General features: G+C 43.6%; 1 protein-coding gene and 1 long non-coding RNA gene across 2 annotated transcripts in view; one reads left to right on the forward strand and one right to left on the reverse strand.

Moving 5' to 3' along the window:
- The window catches only part of LOC129726463 (uncharacterized), a 125,533-nt gene that overhangs the window by 386 nt on the left and 103,674 nt on the right, over positions 1-21,473 (forward strand). The window contains exon 3 of the long non-coding RNA XR_008728344.1: positions 43-103. This is a non-coding gene — a long non-coding RNA (uncharacterized LOC129726463). The remainder of the gene's footprint in view (positions 1-42; positions 104-21,473) is intronic.
- Positions 4,143-21,473, reverse strand: part of LOC129726443 (cadherin-related tumor suppressor) — a 254,093-nt gene continuing 236,762 nt past the window's right edge. The window contains exons 10-11 of the mRNA XM_055683139.1: positions 8,077-13,450; positions 4,143-8,009 (exon numbers count right to left, since the gene is read on the reverse strand). Coding sequence (XP_055539114.1) covers positions 5,306-8,009; positions 8,077-13,450 — 8,078 coding nt within the window. The 3' untranslated portion in view covers positions 4,143-5,305. The remainder of the gene's footprint in view (positions 8,010-8,076; positions 13,451-21,473) is intronic.

Here is a 21,473-nt window from a genome sequence, read left to right on the forward strand (position 1 = left end):
CTCGAAAATGTAACCTACATTTGGTCGCTTTTTATTTCGCAGAATAAACAACGTGTGGAAGATTCGCGCTGGAAGACCGTGGCAGCACGCAGTAGGAAGGAGGGTATGTATGCTATTAAAATACCATTAAGCTGTCCGATGTGGACCAGTGGATTCTCACTGGGAACGATTTATCTAAGCAGGAGACGGTGTAGAAGAGCAGTGACATGAATAGCGTAAGTATGCTGAGTAAGATTAGGAGCTCTGATGGTATGGATTAGGAATGCACAACATGTTCATTATTGTGAGCCAGGATTACTCAATCGATGATAATTGATAAGTCACAGTCACAGGCTGATTAACGAAGTTGTATGGTTTTGGGTGTTTTTTTTTCTGACGGAACAATGACTTTTTGGTTACGTTCATCACATTAATGGTTATAGACGAATTATTCTGCCTCTTTGTGAGGTGCATTTTGATTGTGGACACTATTTTTCTATTCTTATGACAACTGTTATTTCTCTGGAGGCAACAACTAGTAAGTCTTCGAGTTTCAAAAAAAAAAAATCGCTCTACCTTATTCGCAAAATTTTCATTTTGTGAAAAACTGTGTTGAATGTCTTTTTATCTTTTCTCTGCAAAATTTTAACTATCCGGTCCCGATGAAGTAGACGCTCACGATCAAAAAAAGTTAAAATATAAAGCGATCTTAAATTAAGCTTAGAATCGCCTTACAACGCATCTAAAGTTTAGAAAAGTTCCGAAAATAATATCAGATTGAGTGTAGAATTGCCCATAAAGCTTCTTAAAACAAAAGAGGCTAAAACAGAAATAGATGTCAAATATGAGTCAAAAACACTCTACCTCAAGCTGAAATCCGCCGAAGAATTATCTGAAGGCGAGGAGAAGAAGAAAATCGGTTCAGTAGTTTCACCGCAATCGTAAACACGGTAAAGTCATTTTTTGAGATACACCATTCCGAGATAAACGCGTATAAAGTTTTTCATTCACCTATGAGGCCGTGGCGAGGCACGCTGTAAATCGCTCACACTTTCTTCCTATTGCTCAGATCTTTATGAAAATTTGTAAAAATAGATGTTGTACTTTGGAATAATGCAATATTTTTATTTTTTGAAAACTATTTAACCACTTAAAGTCTACCTTGACGTAAGTTTGATCATCCTGTACTACGCAATCAAACTTTGACAGAATCTTCACGTACAGCTTTCGCGATCGTTCGTGTTCGATATCCAAAAAAAAAATTTTTTTATGGCAAAAGTCTTAAAAAAGCACAAGACGTCAAGATCTGTTGTTATGTGAGAAAACGAAAAAAATCGACTTTCTGGGACTTAGAAATTTTTGAGCTGGGAAACATTCTCATTTGACTTGTCCTGTTTTCAATTTCACTTAACGGAGGTAATTTTTGTCACCTCACTTGAGGTGGAATCGGGAATAGGTCTCAAAATGTGAAGTAAGCGTGAGCGTGAAATATATTTCACCGTGAAGTGACTCCCGTAATAAGCACCACGGCCTTCGGATTTCGATTTCCTTCCGATCCTGTCTTCCTGGCAGTTGACAAACGTTCTCCAAACACTTTAATTACGTTGGTCACGGTTGATTTGACCACATTCAAGACCTTTGACGTTAGTTTCACAACTGAAGAGAAAAAGTCAAAATCAAACTTAATACACACACATATTTAAAATGAGGGGTGTTCAGATTTTTTTTGATACACGATAAAAATAACACGGCAAATTGGAGTCGAGCTTGAAATGAGTTGACAACAATTCTGAGGAGAAAAAAATGCCGGTAGGAGGGTAGCGATCGTAGAAGAGTTGGAACAACCGCTTCGGGCTAATCACCCGATATCCTAGAGGTATCCTGGAGATCAAGTCGGGCCACTAAAAAACAATCGAACCACTGGTAAGGACAGACTACAGGCAGAGCTCTATAAAAAGCCAAACAGCCACTTGAAACGGCACTTCACTTTATAATTTCCAGGATTTGGGAGGAAGAGAGACTATAGATGAGTTGTATGCCCAGCTATAAAAAGAGCGATCTGCGACCATGCAGCAACTACTGTGCTATAACGTTGATCAACGTCGGCTACGAAGTCCACTCCCAAACTTTGTTCCGCCGTCTCTCTCCTCTAGCAAAAGGGCAGTACCAAGCGAGCTTTACACAACGCGCTACTGCAAGTAAAATCTTCACTCTCTGGTAGATCTTTCAGAAATGCCGGAAGTACTACGTGCCCACACATCACGTCTTCGTGGACTTCGAGGCAACGTATGATACAGTCGATCGAGAGCAGCTACGGCAAATAATGCACAATTACGGTTTTCCCAGTCTTTTCCCTACTCCAAAAAGATGAGATTGTGCCAGTGGGGCAACATAAACCATATATTATGCCATATAAACCCATTGTTTGTCAGCCATCTCATGGCGATTACAAGACCAAACTTTCTTAAATGAGTTTCCTCGAACACTTAACCAAGAAAGACAAGTCTTCTGACCCGAAAGAGATCACTGACAAGTCACGGGTTGGATGGCACAATCTCACCCCCACTAACACAATCTCACCTCGGCTGACGGTACTTGGGATCTCTGGTAACCGCTGACAATAAGAAGACAAGTAAGGAGATCCAACGACGTATTCAAGATGAAAATCGGGCCTATTACGCACGAAACTGACGTTGTACAAAATTACACCAGTAGTTCCCTGTGGACTCGAAATCGTGACGCTGCTCACGGAGAACATACGCGTACTGACCGTATTTAAACGAAAAGTGTGGCGGACAATATTTGGTGGAGTACAAACCGAAAGCCTCCGCGTTGCGCAGGCGTACGAATCACGAGCTGCAGGCACTATTTGGAGAGATTCCCATTGAGCCCTTGACGAGGTTCGGTAGGGTGTGATGGGCCGGACATGTCGCGAGGATACCGGATGACACTGCGGTATAATCGGTTCTCTTCAAGAATCCCACCGCACCGGCACCAGAAACGGAGTGGCTTAACTTGCTAGGTAGGTTTTACAAATGTCGAGACGACTAGAAAATTGGTGACGAGTAAAATTCTTGGTACCGCACGAGCCACCACGGCTAAAAGGTGCTGAAGTAAGTAAGTAAGTCAGCAGGTTACTCTATTTTTGTTAGGGTTTACTCTTACTTTTTTCTTGAGACCGTTCCTAAGCTTCTGCACAGTGCTTTCTCTAATAATTTTCACCACTTCTAAACAATCTTTCTTAAATTTTTCAACATTGTCTGCTGGTTTCATATGTTTTCTCATCTTTTTCTTAGTCAAAGCCTAAAAGGTTTCGGTAGGGTGAATTTCACAGTAGTTAAATGGATTCATTTCCTTTGATACAAGACATTGTTGGTTTTATACCACTCTAGCGCATCCTTAGAGTAATGGCTTAGAGTCGTGAAACCGGGCCTAATGATTGTACGATTGTTCCAAAAAAATCTAAAATGATCTCAAGCCGACCTCTGAATTATTGTATATTGTATTAAACTCATAAATCTCTATAAAGGCTAGAATTGAAATAAGGCACACTTATAAAAACCTGGAAAAAACCTACACGAATATCATCCTAAATTGAGCATAAAATCGCCAAATTTGAAAATGATCTCTAATGGAATTCAGGATTGCCAAAAAGGCTTCTGAAGGTCGGAAAAAACCATAGCAGGAAACACAATAAATAAAAACTGACCCCAAATTCAGCTTCAAATCTTCAAAAACGGAAGGTCAACTAAACATGAACTCGGAATCACTGCTTTTAAAAGCCATAACAGGCTAAAAACATTTATTCTGAAAAAGCTTCGAATCGCTAAAAAGCTAGAAAACAAGATGATCCTGAATTGTGCTCAGAAACGCCAAAAAAGCTTTTTAAAACTAGAAAAAGCCAGCATAGGAAATGATTTCTAAATGAGCTGAGAATCGCCGAAAACGCTTATTGAGGCCAAAAAAGGCAGTGGAAAATTTTTAAAGGCCAGAAAAATCCAAAGTAGAAAAAAGGCCGAATTATAAAATATCAAAAAATTTCATCCAAGACCAGTACGGAATGTTTTCAGGGACCCAAGAAGCTTTAGATTAGATCTCTCCTGCTCTATCGCACTGGGGATGGTCATCATAAAAATGATATCGAAAAACAGCTTTCTTCATAGTTAACGTTTATTTCCTGCGATGGATTTGAAATTTTACAGAAACTCAATTCACTAGAACCCTTTTTTGCTTCTTCTTCTTCTACTTCTACTCATAAGGTTGTTCGTTGATTGCTAGGCTATGTACAAATTGTTTTTAAATGCCAAGAGAGGTACGCATAATGAGTCCGAATCGATCTGTTTTGTACAGGAGTGAATTTTTCTCGTCCAATTTGCTCTAGGACTCTAGTTTATTGATTTAAAAACACATATTCTATGTACGATAAAACTTAGCGCCTAGATTCTTACAGCTCTATTACGAATTTAAAACAGTCTCATTTGGAAGTCATGATTTGCGAATGTGTTTTATATTGCTCGTTAAAAAAAACTTTCTACACTCTACAATATAGTTGGCAAATTGGCAGCCAGAAAGCCAGACCCTGGAGGGGCTGCCGTTCGTTTTAATTTGGCACCCGTCCGCATGGTACATGTGTTCTAGGATTGCTGAGGGTCGCGTTTTTTTGTTTTAAAATAGCGTATGGCAAGATAGTTTACAATAATTCTCATCATCGTGTTGTGTTTTGCTAGTCAAAATAAAACTTATTATTTACAGTTTTAAAAAAAACCTCACGGCTTGCTTAACATTTAAAACATAGCACAGATTCGGTTTCGGTCTACTGCTGAACCGAATGTCGAGAACGACGGGCGTGGAATCGGAGGAGGGAAGAAGATGTCATGGTAATAAATGCACATTTGAAGGACCTGCTTAATTTGCCCATATCTAGAGGCATACATACATACATACATTCAGTGTTGGCCGCGTTTTGGCGCCATAGCATAGCTTGGCTTTCGATATCTTCTAGGTTACACCTTATGTTCGTTTTGCTTTTGTTCTTCTTTAAAAAAACAACAGAATTATTTATATGCTCGAGGTCGTACCTTGATACAAGGCATTGCAATATTTGCACACAATGAATGTGGAAAGTGTGTTTTCTTTTTCTCTTCTTTCATTTTAGCGCTCACCCGTTCGCTCGCCTTTCCCGTCCAATTCCAGCTAATTAAAATTCATTAGTCAACTAATATTTACATGTCATTTGAATTTACGCTTCTGGGTGCGCTTGTCCCGTGTTACTTTTTTCGTTTTTCTGTCATTTGTGCGCTTGATTTTACATGTTTATTATACATTTCTACACGTACTCTTCCGAAGGTTTCTGCACGCCGGCCGGTATTCGCAGGGAACTAGGCACCCGGCCGTTTACCGTGTCCGGCAGCTCGGCGATGTCCTTGAAGACGCCCATCAGACTTTCGAAGTTCGGTCCCCAGTTCAGCAGGTAGTCCCAGCCGGTAGCCGATGGGGATGCACCGTTCGGTTGGCGGTACATTCCTACCATGTGGGTAGACAGATCGTCATCGGATGCCACCAGGGTACTTAGCGATCCCCGAAAGGAGGAATCGAATCCGTCGTACGATGAGGGAGGCAGATGGGGTGGTTTGTTGCTGTTGTTGTTATCACTGACCACCCGTCGACTAGTGTCTTCGCGGGTTTTTGTGTATTTGTCGCCATTGATGCTGTTATTGTCGTATTCGATTTCAGAACAGGTGAAGCTGTCGTTGCCACTCTCATCGGTCGAGGTGGAGCTGTGAGCGTCAACTGCCGGTGAGTGATGCATGTGCGTCAGGTGGGGCGCAGGAACGCGGGGAGCTTCACTACTGCTGGACACTGCGTCCAGTGTCGAAACTAGACTCGATGTTCTTGGGCGCGAGTTTAGTCGTTCGATTTCTTCGGCTGTCAGACCCATTGGACCGGAAACGACGGAGTTGACGTTTTGCGGTTGCTGTGGAACTCCCGGATTTTTTCGGCTTGCGCTGGAGCTCTGCCCGGAGAGTTGACTCATTACCGGGCTGTTGAGGCTGCGTTCGCTGTTACTGTGGAGGGCATCTTTGCCGACACCTCCCGAGCTGGAGGTCGTTGCCAGGAGGGCACTTTGCAGAGGTTTCCCTGATATGTCGTGCAGGGTGAGGATTCGTGGCTGCTGGGAGCTAAGTTCCGAGCTAGGCGATAGTCGTGCCAACGGAGTGCTCTGATGGGGTCGAGGTGTATTCGAAGGCGGAGGTTGACTAGCTTGCGGCGGAACACGAGGTGCGTAGGGCCCGGCGTGATGCGGTGAGTGCCGATGTTGTTGTTGAGCTGATGTTTGATGCTTATGGTGGGTGTATGTTGCCACTGGCGGTGGAGTGGCTTTGTATTTACGTACACCACCGGCTTCGCGGTAGCCCTTGTAGTGATAGACGATGTCGATGTCCGACGGTGCAATTGAACTGGCATTTTCCAGATCGTAGTGCTCCGGGTATTCTGACCCAAGATCCACCGGAGCGGTGTGATCATGCGTGTGATGTGATTGACTGGGAGGTGGTAAAGGTGGATGATGATCCTCCCGCAATGGGGGGCTCTTGCTGACGACCTCGCGTTCGATAATATCCGGACGTTGGGGTCGTTGCGGTTCCCCAGCGTTGATATCTCGCTCTTTATACTTTTTAGAAATTAACTCCGGGCCTACCAGGTGATGTCCTCCGACTCCTCGAAGCATGTCATTATTGTCGGAGTGGTAACCCACGACGGAGAGGTCATTCACGTGCAGACTTCTACCGATGTCGTTATGCACCCCAGAGGAAACTAACTGGGAAGTGCTAAGCAGAGTGGAGCCTCCATTCTGCTTGGAATGGATTGTAGAGGGACCCCCGAGTCCTCCGCTCTTTTCCTTGTGTTGCTTTCGCAGCCGAAACACCAGGAACGAAAGAAAGATAGCCACCAACAGCACGACGAAGAACACAATCACCAGTGTTATTCCGATGCTGAGAGGATCGGTAACATGAGCGGCACCCAAACCAGCCAGCAAGCACCCTGGTAGTACATTACCTCGATGTACGACGTGCTTGAAAATGCTTCCCGAGCCATTGAACGGTTGTATTTCATTGTTGATTGTAAAATTCGCAAGACAGCCTTGGAAGTAGGTTGGTATTACTTCCGTGACAAACAGCTCCCGCCGAACATTACCAATCGATAGAACGGTGAGGTATGGATCGAGAAAATCGTGCACTCCAGCGGAATCGAGATCTTCAATTACGTTCTTACCATCCACGATCACCTGCAGAATGCGATTGTGAGCGTGTAAGGTTATGTTATGCCAGCTGCCATCTGCTAGATTTTCCGGCGTGGAAGCTGTGATGTTGATGTACGACGTCTGATGCGAGTTGTAGAAGATCCTACCATTTTTAAGCTCGATCGAGGTGTAATGCTTGTTAGTGGCTGCGTATATCAGTAACCCGTTGGGTTTATTCGTCTTGAACAGTAAGCTCATGTATTTCGGAGGATCTTCAGCGATAGTTAGACTAGAAATATTCTCCGTTTTAACCGAGTAACGCTTATTTCGAGTCACATCGTAGCTCCAGATGTTCTTGCCGCTGTAGATATTTTCCAGTAGCTGCATGCGTTTGTGCTTCTCGGAGATTTCAAACTCGATGAAACCTCCGTCTGCGATGGAGAAGTAGTCCAGCGAGCTGGAACAGTCGGGGGATAGGACAGAACCTCCACAGCGGCACATGGCAGTATTCCAGCGATCCATACATTGTCCGAACGCACCACAGCGAGGCTGAGCGGGATCCTCCGGTAGTCCCAGACTGCAGGGTCCTCCATTGTTACCCCTTCGGCAGGTACTTTCCACTCCAGCCGATTTGAGTGGGCTGCTTAGGTTCAGTGCCCGACCATTAATGGATACACTGTGCACACAGCCCACCAGATCATCGGAATGGACCTGGCCAGGGCGTTCCAGCACTGGATCGGCCGATGCTAGGCCACCCACCAGCAGGAAATGTTTGTTGAAGTTGAGCGTTCTGAAAGGAAAGGACGATCGAAGGATTAATAAATTAGCTAAAGAATTTAAAACATTCAACAACTCACCCAGTCGGTCCGGTATCATCGGCGTAGCAGTTGGAATCTCCCGGTCGGCAATCGACGCAGTAATCTCCGTTCTCGGAACACTTGGACACACTGAGCGACATCACGCGCCCATTCCGGGTGGCGGTTATTTTGTGCCACCTTCCGTTCGAGATGGTCTCGTTGTTGGAAGCCGACGGTCCCACCACTAGCGAGGTTATTGCAGTTCTCGCTCCTCCGTAGGAAAACACCGCCCGCCCATTGACCACTTCCATCGCGACGAAATCCGACCGACCGCCACTCTGGATGCCGTAGTTGTAGATAAGCAGAGCATCCGGTTTGGTGGTGGCAAAAATGACCGATATGTCGTTGGTTGCAGCATCTAGAGCAGGAAATGCCATGTACGAAAGCTCCTTGAATCCGAACGTAGTCTTCTCACAATGCCGTCCGTAGCGGCCATCTACGCAGCTGCACTTGTAACCAGGCTTCAAGCTGACACACAATCCACCGTACAGGCAAGGATTCGGCCGGCAGGAATCGGCAACAGCTTCACACTGATTGCCTCGGTATCCCGGTCGACACAGACAGAAGAACGACGATCCATCGGAACTCTCCCGGCAGGAGCCACCGTTTTTGCAAGGACTACTTGAGCACACATCTCCACGCTCTAGCTGGCAGAATTTCCCCTCTCGATTTGAAGGACAGGAACACTGGAAGTCATATCCTTGTCTACGACACTGACCACCAGCCTGGCATGGGTTTGGCGAACAAGGATCCTGCCGTTTATCGCACCGTTGACCGGTGTAACCATCGGAACATTTGCATCGGAAGTCATGCCGTACCAGTGGAGAGGTAAAGATCAACGACTGACTATCCGTAATCTGCGTGTCGTCGTAAACGTTGATCTTCTCGAAACACACACCCCCATTGTCGCAGGTATTGGCATCGCACGGAACAAATCCGATTATAACTTTCGAATTTTGCAGTAGTAGATTGAATGCGTCCAGCTTTTTACTGAAACGCTCCTTGATGTAATGCTGCGATCGGAAACCTTTTCCATCATTTGCCACCGCAACGGAGATGTCCGTTGCTTTATCGACGTCCAGCAAGCTGTAGACTATCAGATCATTGGAACTGTCGATCGAAGCTTTTAGTATATCTACAAAGTTACGGTAGTAGTTTGCAAGGAACCGGCTGCTGGTCATATTTTCGATTCGAATAGTGATCGAGTTCTCAACGGTGACGTTGTCGAAGCGCAGGAATTCTACGCTGACCGTCGATACGACATCATTGTGTCGGCCATCGTTGCCAGATACGAGGAAGGTGTGCCCATTGTGGGGAATGGATGACGATGTCGAGCGAAGTTTGCAACCGGAACTGATGGTGAATGAGCTGATGGGATTTTTGTTCAGATCGCCGATAATCTTGCAGCGATAATCACCCGTGGTGTCGGCATCGTTTGGATGTACATTCGCTATATCACCGTTCAATTGGTTGTTGAAGCCGTACACTAGCACGTGAACGACTCGCGGTGTCGAAGGACTGTCGTTCTGGTCCATGACGTTAACGATGATGGTGTGCTGTGTTCGCATTTTGGGGTTTCCATTGTCTTCCACTTCCACTAGTAGCTCCAGTTTGGGGGTGGTTTCACGATCAATGCTTCGAGCCGTTCTCAGAACACCGGAGTGCTTTTCAAGAGTAACTAGCGATTTGTGGCGACCGCCAACTAGGTAATAGGTGAAAGGCGCTCCATTTGGTGGTAGATCTGGATCGGTTGCCGATAGGGTCATGATGACGGTGTTGGGAGGTTCGTTTTCCAGCACCGATCCGATGGTGTCCTTCGGATCAAAAACAGGTCCGTTGTCGTTGATGTCTGTGACGGAGATCTTCACAGTCGTAGTTCCCGTTTGTGGGGGTGATCCGGTGTCAATGGCCCCGAGAATTAACTTATGCGTGGGTACTGTTTCTCGATCCAACATACGAGCGGTTTCGATTTGCCCTGATTGTGGATCAATCTTGAAAGAGTGATCATTATTTCCACCGATAATCGAGTAACTGAATTGGTTATTCTGCGGTCGAACATCTTTGTCGATCGCTTTCACGGTGATGATTCTTGATCCCACCTGAGCACCTTCCGATACATCAGCCTCGTAAAAATCGAGTAGAAACTCCGGCGGATCATTCCCATCCTGGATGGAAATGATGACCTGGGCTTCATCAGTGTCGTTTCCTCGAATACCACCAAAGTTCTTGGCCAAAACGGTTAACACCACTCTGGACTGGGTTTCCCGATCGAGGTTTCGCGAAACCACCATCACTCCCGTTTCCGGATGAATGTTGAAACCTTTGTCGTTGCTTGACCCCACCAGAAGGTAGTAAACCTTCCCATCTTCTCCGGCATCCTTATCGGTTGCCTGAATGGATCCCACACTCGAACCAACTTCCGCCGATTCAGAAACGTCGAAATGAAACACGGGCTGCACAAACTTCGGATAGAATTCGTTCACTCCGGTCACGTGGACAATCACCTTGGTTCGGTTTTTCATCGGCGAGTCCGGATTAATCGCCATCACGTCCAGAGTGTAGCGATTTTGCTCCTCGTAGTCAAAGGTAGCCCGGGATTTAATCACGCCAGTGGTGGTTTCGATCGAAAACAAATCCCGTCCGGTTCCTCCTACGATCGAGTAATGTACGATGGCATTCTTCGGTGAGTCCCGATCGTGCGCGATCGCTTTGTACACGAAAGTGTTCGGGGGAGAGTTTTCCGGAATGAAGGCGTCGTACTCGGTTTGGTTGAATATCGGTGCGTTGTCGTTGATGTCGGTCAGGGTGACCGTGATCATGGCCATGGATTTTTTCGGTTTGAAACCCAAATCTTCGGCGGTGACATTCAGCTGGTAGATCTGCACGGAGTCATAGTCCAGGGGTTGTCGGATCATGATCGCGCCAGCTACGCTGTCGATGGTGAATTCTTTCCGCTCATTACCTCCGGCAATGGAATAGCGAACCATACCGTTGGGACCATCATCGTCGTCGGGGGCACTCACTGTTAGGATTGTCGATCCGATTGGTTCATTTTCTGGTACGATCACCTGGTAGGAAGGACTCTGGAACACGGGTGCATATTTATTGAGTCCTGTGACGATGATCGTCACGATCACTTCGTCCTGCTGAGGTGGAACTCCCTTGTCAACTGCGCGAACGTTAAGGGTGTAAACTTTGCCAGGAATGTCGTTCAATGGATTGCTAACCACAATCCATCCGTCGTTCCGGTTCACTATGAAGTGACTGGTTCCGTTTCCGCCGGTTACAAGGTACTCGATTTCTGCGTTAACACCGTAGTCGAACTCGTCCCGAGCGAGTAGTTGCATGATTTTTTGACCGACTGTCGATCCTTCCGGAGCTGGTGATAGGTACTCACGCTGCGTGAAAACCGGTGGATTGTTGTTGGCGTCCACCACATTGATGTTGATCAAGCACTCCGAGTACATCGGAGGTTTACCATTGTCGGTCGCCAGAACGGTTAGACTGAACATGTTTTCCGGCGATGATTCCAGCTGGGTGTGCTTGTAGTGGATAGTTCGTTTGCTGAAGATCTCTCCGGTAGCCGGATCGATCGAAAACATATCCGATGGTTGTTGCAGTGAGTATGAGATTACGGAGTTTGGACCATGCTTATCACGATCGGTGGCGATCACTTGGCCTACGAAGGTAACCGCTTTTTGCAGCTCTGGGAAGTTAAAGCTGTAATAGCTGTGCTCGAACTCCGGTGCGTTGTCGTTCTGGTCCTGAATGGTAATCGTTAGTGGAGTCTCCGCTCTCCAGGCGCCATCAACGGCGGCCACCTTGAGGATGTATTCATCCTGCTGCTCGCGATCTAAATGACCCGCTACGGTAACATTCCCGGAGGTGGAATCGATCAGGAACTTGTTGCCAATGTTTTCGGTGAAGATGTAGGTCGCATTTGCGTTGATTCCGATATCCGAATCGGACGATGTGATGCGTATTACGAAAATACCGATTTCCGCGTTTTCTGTAACATTAACGCTGAACAGACGGGTGAACTTGGGAGGGTTATCGTTTTTATCGAGGACATTCACGAGCACTGTGGCACTTCCTGTCATCTGTGGTACTCCCTGATCGACAGCTTTGACGATCAGAGCATAGCGAGGAATGTCTTCTCGATCCAGTCTGGTGGTGGTGTAGATTTCTCCTGTATCACTATTGATCTCAAAACTGTCAAAATCATTCTGTAAACTGTAAGTGATTTGTCCGTTTTCATCTGAATCCACGTCGGTGGCCTGAACTTTGTTCACAAACAGACCGGGTGATTCTTCTTCCATAACTTCGGCCGTGTAAACTTGCTTCTCCATAACTGGAGCATTGTCGTTCGCATCGGTGACGTTTATGATAAGCTGCATGACACTGCGTAAACTCGGTCGGTCAGAGTCGGCAGCTTCGATCCAAACCTCATACTGCTGGTTGCGTTCGTAGTCCAGACCGCCCTTATTGACTGCCACCTCGCCAGTGTTGGGATCGATTCGTAGTGCATCACCGATGTTCCCACCAGCGATTGCGTACCGTATGTTTCCGGCAGGGCCTTTCTTCGGAGAGGTGGCGGATATTTTGGTTACGATTTTCCCATCGGCGATGTCCTCTGGTAGTACGAATTGGGTTTCCGATAGATACGAGAACACTGGGAAGAGGTGCGCCGACTTTAGTGCGATCGTCAGTTCAGTTTTGGTGGACTTCTGATCGGAGCCTTGATCACGAGCTTCGATGACTAGACTGAACACCCGATCGGCATTTTGTCCCGGGAGAGATAATTCCACGGAAGCCTCGATGACTCCGGTGTTCTCATTGATGTGAAACTTATTGGCGTCTGCCCCACTGATCGAGTAGGTAATTCGAGAGTTCATACCTTCGTCTAGGTCGATCGCTTTGGCTCCGAATACGAACTGATTTCGCTTGATGCGATCGGGAATGTTGACGTGGAAAGTTCGCGACTCGAACGTCGGACTGTTGTCGTTCATGTCCGATACTAGAATGGTGAGATTGACGACCGTCGCTCGCGGTTCAGTCGTCGAGCTGTCCTGGGCCATCAATGTGAAAAGATATTGTGCGATATCTTCCCGATCCAGAATAGTGGCCGTCGTGATCTCTCCGCTATCTTGGTTCACGTGAAAACGCTGCGAGTGTTCACCCAGTAGGGTGTAGCGAATTTTCGAGTTCTGACCAGCATCCTTATCCGTTGCAATCGGTTGCAGGACTTTGCTGCCGATCGGGAGATTTTCCGATACCGTCGCTTGGTAGGATTGCTGTTCGAACTCCGGACTGTGATCGTTCTGGTCCTGCACGATCACCCGGACGGTCCCGGTACCGGTGAGGGGAGGCGATCCTGGAATAAAAGGTAGAAAAGTTGTATTAGCTCATGATGAAAGGTACAGTAATAGTAACTACGATATGAATATAAGAAGGAGGTAGAAAAACCCCCCACGAAAAAGGCAATCCCATGGTGAAGATTATCATGAGCGGGGATTGCATGTGGTGTGTATTGCGGCGTGCATGAAAGATAGCAACTCCCGGAGCGGCAGGCACTGGCACACATGGCGCGGACGGTGATTGATAATGACAATTCAATATGGTAAGCTTTTGTTTCACTGACTGATACCGATCTGCGATTATGCTGCGGCCTGCAAGTGTGTACGTGCTTGTAGCTTTGTTCGTGCCCTCACAATAGCCAACCGTCAGACCGGTATTGGTTCGTAAGAAAACTGCATTCCCTCTGGGCAGCTGGTCGCATCGTTTTCAGCAAAAGCAACAAACAAAAAAAAAGAAGCTTTACATACCACTGCCTCATTTAGAACAATTTATCAACACTTTCCGCTGTGCGCGCACAGCGCAAAACCGTAAACCGCAGCAGAAATCTGAAGCCGAACGGCAACCCATTCGGTCCCGTCCCGGACCGACGGTGATTTAGATTATCTTAATCTACGCTCCGCCCGGAACATCACATATCGGAGGCCATTTTCGGAGCGCAGCTCGACAAGTGTTCCGGGCGAGGATCGGGTCGGTACACATTTTTAACGACAAATGGATGCTGCACACATGATCGAAGCGAAAGACTGAGAGAGAGAAAACGCACGAGAAAGAAGGAGAGGGCGCGCTCTGATATCATTTTTATAAATTTTAAACTTTATGCAGATGAAGTATTTATAGCCCGAGGTCATAAAATCTTTCCAGTTATATACCAGACCAGGGCAGGCAACAAAACAGCGATCGCGCCTTCTTCATATGCTTTCGTTTGCTGCTGCTGATTGAGCGTGCGTTCCATGGTAGAGGGCAAGAGAGTGTGGCATGGTGGTGCGCAGCCGGAATGCACGTAGAGCGGGACCGGCCCAGGGAACACAGTGAACGATTGTCGATTGTGTGGTGCGTGCGCTGGTGCGCGAGTGTGGGGTTGACTGTGGCTTCTTAACTGTTAGCTCTCAGGTAGGCAAAATAATTGATGCAAAAAAGGAGTATTGTATTTCGCCCCCTCGGGCTGCAGTTTGATGCGTGTTCGAGTCTGCTGTCGGTTGTAAGGATTCGCAGTCAGCCGCAGTCTCTCCTTGGCCTTTCCTCCCTCCCTTTGGTTGATGTACTTCATCCCGAGCTCTTACAGGAGTTACTTTATTACGTGTGGAACTGGGACTGCTAGGGTTGAGGGCGAGAAACAGGGGAACATTTTCAACGGGTAGCTATTAGGATAGAGAGAGAGAGAGAGAGAGAGGTTGAGCGTTGGATTAGTGCCACTTTTGACTGCCTTAAATGATGACCTTCCTGGTGGATTATAGTATCGCGTTTTCCCAAGTCACATGATCGCCACCGATTAGAACACAATTTATGGTTACAAGTTTAATTTTATGCTCAGAGTTCTGCGTTACTCATTTACATGAGATCATATAGCAGCAATACCATGCAAAAAGCCCTATCTGGAATATTTTTTGCTCCAATCCATTAGTTGTTCTTTAGTGAAAAATTCTATATTTGTATATGGCCTTTGGGGTGACACTTAGAAATAAACGAATAAACAAATTCCTCATAGCAAGTTTCGCGGAGGTAGGTAATTTTTTTTTTTATTTTGAGCACAAAATTTTTCAAATCTTTAATGTCCATCATAACCACAATGGGTCTTTTTCGAAAAAAGCCACTACAATACAAAAATATCAAATGATAATGTCTTCTCTTCTATCTCCAATAAAATACACTTCCGTGAAAATTCGATACTTCATGTAAAATTTCCTGAAAAATCCAACAAAATATCAAACGATAGAGCCTTTAAGGTCTCAAATTTACCAAAACAGCAAAAACACCTTATTTTATAATTTTGGCATAGTTGTTGTTATTTGAAGTACAGCTTGATATTTTTCCTTGAAGGACCTTCAATTTGACTACAAAGAGAACTGAAATCGGCTGAAAATTTATAAATTTAACTTTCATCCAGTTGAATTACTGGGAAAGTACGGGTTATGATTGTGACTGAGATCCGCTCACAAGCTGATCTAAAGAGCTGGTTATTTAAAGTAAGGGACCATACTTAAATGACGTAGCATTTATAGGGGGAGAGGGGATATCATCATTTTGTGACAAGCTGTGACAAGGGGGGAGGGAGGGGTTGTAGTAAAATCGACGTAGCATTTTTTTTAAAGACTATTTTTTTGCAGGAGAAATGTATTCTAAAAATACACTAAAACATTGCACAAAGTATTGCAGCGAGATCTGTCGAAATGTTTTTATCTGTGGCATTCTGAAATCTTCTAAAAGCTCTGCTACATAAACATTCACTTGGATTTCCAAACACATAATCTGTTTTGAATACAAAAATCGTTGCTTTTTTGTGGTTGTTAATAGTGAAAATTACAAGATACTCGTTTCATTTCCGGAATAGTTTCTGTGTTTTCTGCAGACATGGATCATACTAAGTTGTTGTACCAAAACACAAGCCCTTCGAAGCAGAAGATGCAGTCACGAGTCTATAAGTTGTAAATAAATTGAATTAGACACGGTTTTTTCAAGTATTTTTTGTATGTATGTTACTACAGTCAGGTTTTTATTACGTACCTCGTAAAAAAACCACGTTAATTCGAAAATCCACGTAAGAAAACGCGCTTATTCAAAAATCCGCGTAAAGTAAACCAGCAAGAAGGGCTTAGAAAAACCCCGAGACGCTCTAGAACCAGTATTTAAAATTGTCCTCTTCGACGGTCATTCCGGATCTTTCGGAGGGCGGTGGATATTTTTTAGACTAAGTCTTCTACTAGATAAACACTTGAACGTTTCTGGTTCCAAACCCACTTTAATTCGAAAATTCACGAAAAAGTTTTTGAATTAGCGCGGTATCGCGTAAAAAAAGCGCGTTAATTCAAAAATCCGCATAAAAAAACCTCGTAAAAAATTCCGCGTATAAAAAACCGCTAAAAAACCTGACTGCACGTATTTCTGTAGGTTTTTTTCCCAGAAGCGGAAAGTGAGGGGGGGGGGGTTATTCGAATGCTACGTTTTTTTTCAGGGGGGGTTTAGGTTGTGTGACCAAATGCTACGAGGGGGGACGGGGGGCCTAAGAATCATGAAAAAAATGCTACGTCATTTAACCCTCTAGTACCCAAATTAATTTTTAGACGGACTTCGGAAAAATCAGTATATAGTCTTATAAACATTTTTTAAGTCCTTATTGAAGCTTTTTAGAGGTTTGACTGAAGACCGTCTAGAGGCGACACTGGGCACTAGAGGGTTAAGTATGTTCCCTAAGTGAGTGATTTCCCGCTTATTTTTTAAAGAGCGGTAACTCACCCCTTACTTCAAGCAAAAAGCTAATAGCCTATTTTGTTGATCAGACACCGCAAGCGAGAGCCATGTGAAAGCTTTACACCCCACTTGCCAAGCGCCCCACTTGTGAAAGCTTTACACCGCCACTTGCTACCTGCTGTCTGCTTTGCTATGCATAGCCCTAGTAGCAATTTCAGCTTTATCAAAGTTTTATAGCGCGTAATACAGCCAAAACAGCGCTATACAACTTTGATAAAATCAGTTTTGTTACTTGGGAGCCCATCTACTAGCCGCGAGAGTAAGCAAAAAATTGTAACAGTTCACACACGCCAAAAGTGGACGGAAAGAGCGAAAAAATTGGTCCACTGATCTTCAGAATCTGTATCCAATCCGCTCGCGAGCTGATCAGAAGAGTTCAAGTAATCCATTTTCCCACCTCTAGCTGAGAGAGAGCGCAAAGAACATTAGTGAGGTACTGTAATATGTATGGCCTGCGTGTGGTTGATACTTACAGTTGGCGATCTCTCACTGAACACATTTGAGTGGTGTTCTCCCACTAAATGCTTTCAAAACCTAATTTCCATCTTCAGTTTTCGTTCATTTTTCGCGTTCTAGTAATTATTAGCATACACTGCCTGTTGTTCAAAAACATAGAATGTATTCGTAAGACAAAAATGAAATAAGTTCCTGAAGTAATCTCCGCATAATGCAGCCATTCAGTCAAACATGTTCAGTTGGAGAGCACTGACTGAAAATCTCGATTACACACAGGCTGTAGATATAACAGTACACCGCTGATATTCTCTGCGTGTGAGAAGACACTCACTCTTAGTGTGAGTAATTGAACGAGGTTTGTTATGATAGAAATGGGACGCAATAGAAAATTCTTGTTTTTCCTTTCACCGTTACTGTGTTTCGAGAAGACAACGCTTGCATTAAAAAGAAGGACCAAAAATCACCTATTTTCATGGGTTTATCTTGTCACGCACTGATGAAACTACTTATGCAGTATTCTGTCTATGAATTCCAAATTTTTCAGTTTAAACTGGATTCTTTTAGCTTTTACAATTGATCCAGTGCTAGTCAAACAGGTTAATCCCGAAATCTTCCCGTTTTTTTATATATATTTTCCAGTTCTATCCAGATTTGTTATTCACTCAGGCTCCGATTGGCATTTGGAAATATTTTTAAAACGTAAATTTTGTAGGTTGAAAAATTATTTTAACACTTCTTAACAGAATTTTCAGTATTCTATCTTTTCGCACAAAACACGGCAAAATTCAAGACTGCATGGTGTGGTTGAAATAAAAATAAACAAATAGGTTTTAGCAGCTTCTGAAAGTAATCTTCAGTTTATTTTTTGATGGGTAGTAGTTTTCGAATTGATAAAAGAATTAGATATCAAGAGATAGCGAACTCAGAGATAGTTTAATTAATTTAAACTTTACTGCTGTTTTTTCCCAGTTTTTTCAGCATTCTCTCAGTTTAATCAAAAATTTTATTGGCAACTCTGATCCTATGAGTCAGCAGAAACAATTTGACAGCCCTATTAGTCGAACTCTAACCGTGATAACAGTGAAGCCTCCTTTTAGAAGTGTGCGTGTTCAAAGAACGGTACCCTGCTGCATCAACAAACGGACATCGTGCAGCTCCTTGTGGACGCCGGATACGCCCGTTCCGGCATCTACAACATCTTGGTATCTTGGTCAAGTTGGTTTTCCCGACAAATATCGACATGGCGGTGGTGAGGGACGACGATACCTATCTCACTCAGGATGGCAATGACTGGCAGGGCACTTCGTATTTTACTTCCCTTACGAAGAATGTAAGCATCCAGGTGAAGTTCATTTCACACACCAAGTTTACTAGTGGCTGAGAATCAGCGAGAAGGGGATATCCCAGCCGCTTTTCCTTCACTCCGGACTAGCTGTGCACTATTCGAGCAAATGAAGCTAAACTTGGCACGTTGATGTATTAGTAAGCATGAAATATTTCTGTGGTAGCTCCGCTCCTTGCTCTGGAAGGGAGGGCTCATATACAGACGAAACAAAAATATTTGTATAACTCGAGATATTTTCAAGTAAATGGAACCAAATTTGGCGTGATTTATGTATTAGGTCGACACCTCTTTCTTTCCTAGAAATGAAATACAAATTTCTGCATCACTCATAAACAAATCAAGTAAATGGGACCAAATTTGGCATGTAAAAGTTTTAGTTTTAGAGTAAGAAATGTTTCTATGGTGGTTTGGTGACCCTCACTCATCTCGAAAGGGAGCTTACATACAAATGAAACAAAATTTTTTGCATGACTCCAGAATTAATCAAGCAAATGGAACTAAATTAGGCATGTGAAAATTTTTGGGAGCAAAAAATACTTTTATGATGATTCGACACCTCTTTCTCTTCGGAAAGGAAGGGTACCATAAATATGAAACATAAATTTCAGCACAACTTGAGAGCCCATAGAGCAAATAGGACAAAATTTGGCATGCAGGTCAAAAATGTTTCTATGGTGGTTTGACACCCTTCCCTACTCAAGAAGGAGGAGGGAGTCTGGAAAACGGTTAAAAGTGACCAAATACCACCCAATATGGGTATTTCCGTAATCATGATGATGCACAGAATCCCGAAATCGAGCACAGACAATTTCGAATTCCAAAATGGCGATATTTTATTTGGTTTCTGGAAAACAGATAAAAGCGACCAAATACTACACAATATAGCTATTCCCGTAATTGTGACGATGCATAGAAGTCAAATATCGACCTCAGACACAATTTTGAATTTTAGGGTGGTGGCTCACGGTTTCTGGTAAACAGCCCAAAAGGACCGATTACAACCCAAAGTGGTTATTTCGGAAACAGAATGACGCTCAGAGGCCAGAAAGGACTCCACATGCTTTTTTGAACTTCGGTCTGGTTTCTGGAAAACAGCCAAAAATGGCCGAATATCACCCAATATGGGTATATCCGGAACCAGAATGACGCCCGATCGATTTTTAACGACTTTATAACCCCTCCCCCTCCCCCTCCCTGGACAACTGCTCATATAAATTCTAAAAAATTTGTATGGACCGTGGACATTACACAATACTATAATTAAATGGGAAGTTAAACCTTTGGATGCATGTGGAATCAATTTAGAGTGTTTGAAATCATTTAAATAAAAAAAATGAGCAGTTTGCCATGGCAAATGTTTCGGTTCACTGCCGGAAAGCCACTCGCGAAAGCGTAGATTTCTTTTGCAAGTAAGCTCATTTTGTTAATGAGCTTCTATGGGATGTTCATTAAACTAAATTATCGGTCTTAGATTTTTTATCATCATCCGAAAAAAGGTCATTTTTTATGTTTTGAAGTCGAGCGTTTTTTTTTGTATATTTATATATATTTTTTTAATTTTTGACATCAGGCATCCGGCAGGATGAATATAATTTGAATTTCACTTTAAGCTTCTACTAATTCTCGGGGCTCAAATCTTGTAATATCATTCAATTGTCACTTGTTTTAAAAAAGAGCCATAGCCAATCTGTAAGTGCTAGAACGAAACATTTTGAAGTGTACCTGTTTTATATTGTAGCGCTTTTATTTTTCCAGCTCTATTTTTTTCATCTAAGTTCTCTTTTACGTCAAGCGATTGAAAATAATATAAAAAAAATAATTTTTATTTCGGTTCATGGGTAAAACTTTTTGTTTATTTCATTTCATGTGTTTTCCATTGTTTTCTGACGTTCTCAAATTTTATTGAATTTAAATTCATTTTTTTCATTTTTCGTTTTTTTTAATCGAGATATCTGTTTGGGGATTTCTGAGTATTGGAACTTTTCTCAGTTAGAGCTCATATCTCAGGCAAATTTTAGTATTGTGTGTTGACCCGTTTGAAAACAAAACGTTTCGATAAGCTAGCTGGCATCTATATCTTGTTTACTTTGCTTCGATCGAAGCTAACATCGCAGCGCATCCGTGATGTGTGGACCCCACGGACACATATCTACACACACTTACATACGCAATCATATATACATACACACAATGTCTAAAACAGTATTACTATGAAGATATCTCGTTCCGCTGAAAGAAAAGTACGCATAACTACGAAAATGTTTATCGCTCTTTCTCAAAATTGCGACGAGTCGGACGAGTAACTCTTCCACCATTTTGTAGTACTAACCTGAAGCTTCAAAATGGCGGTGAGTGTGTACTTCCGGGCGTCCCCCTTTTTCTCTAATCCACAGTTAAAAATAGGGTAAATTATTGTTAATATTGCTTTTATCTTTTGAACCAATAGGAATTTTAACATAGTGTCTTCATGAAATTTTTAAAGCATGATAAGGCCTAAAATTCTCTAGAACAGTGTGTTTATGAAAAAAATCAAACCAAAAAGTTAGGAGCAAAAAACAGATTTTACGAACATAGTCATACGAAACTTAATTTATTTCAAAATCTACAGTACATAGAGCAAAAGTCTCGTTAGCAAAGTTGTTTGTAATGAAATTATCTACAACTTTGCCGAAGACAACTTTTAGTTTTATGCAGAAACAAAAAAGTTAGAAATTTTATTTTTTGCATAGTAGGCTATGGCTATTATTGCATAGCACCATCATGTGGGCAATTT

Source organism: Wyeomyia smithii, chromosome 3, assembly GCF_029784165.1.
Source record: "Wyeomyia smithii strain HCP4-BCI-WySm-NY-G18 chromosome 3, ASM2978416v1, whole genome shotgun sequence".
Classification (NCBI taxonomy): Eukaryota; Metazoa; Arthropoda; class Insecta; order Diptera; family Culicidae; genus Wyeomyia; species Wyeomyia smithii.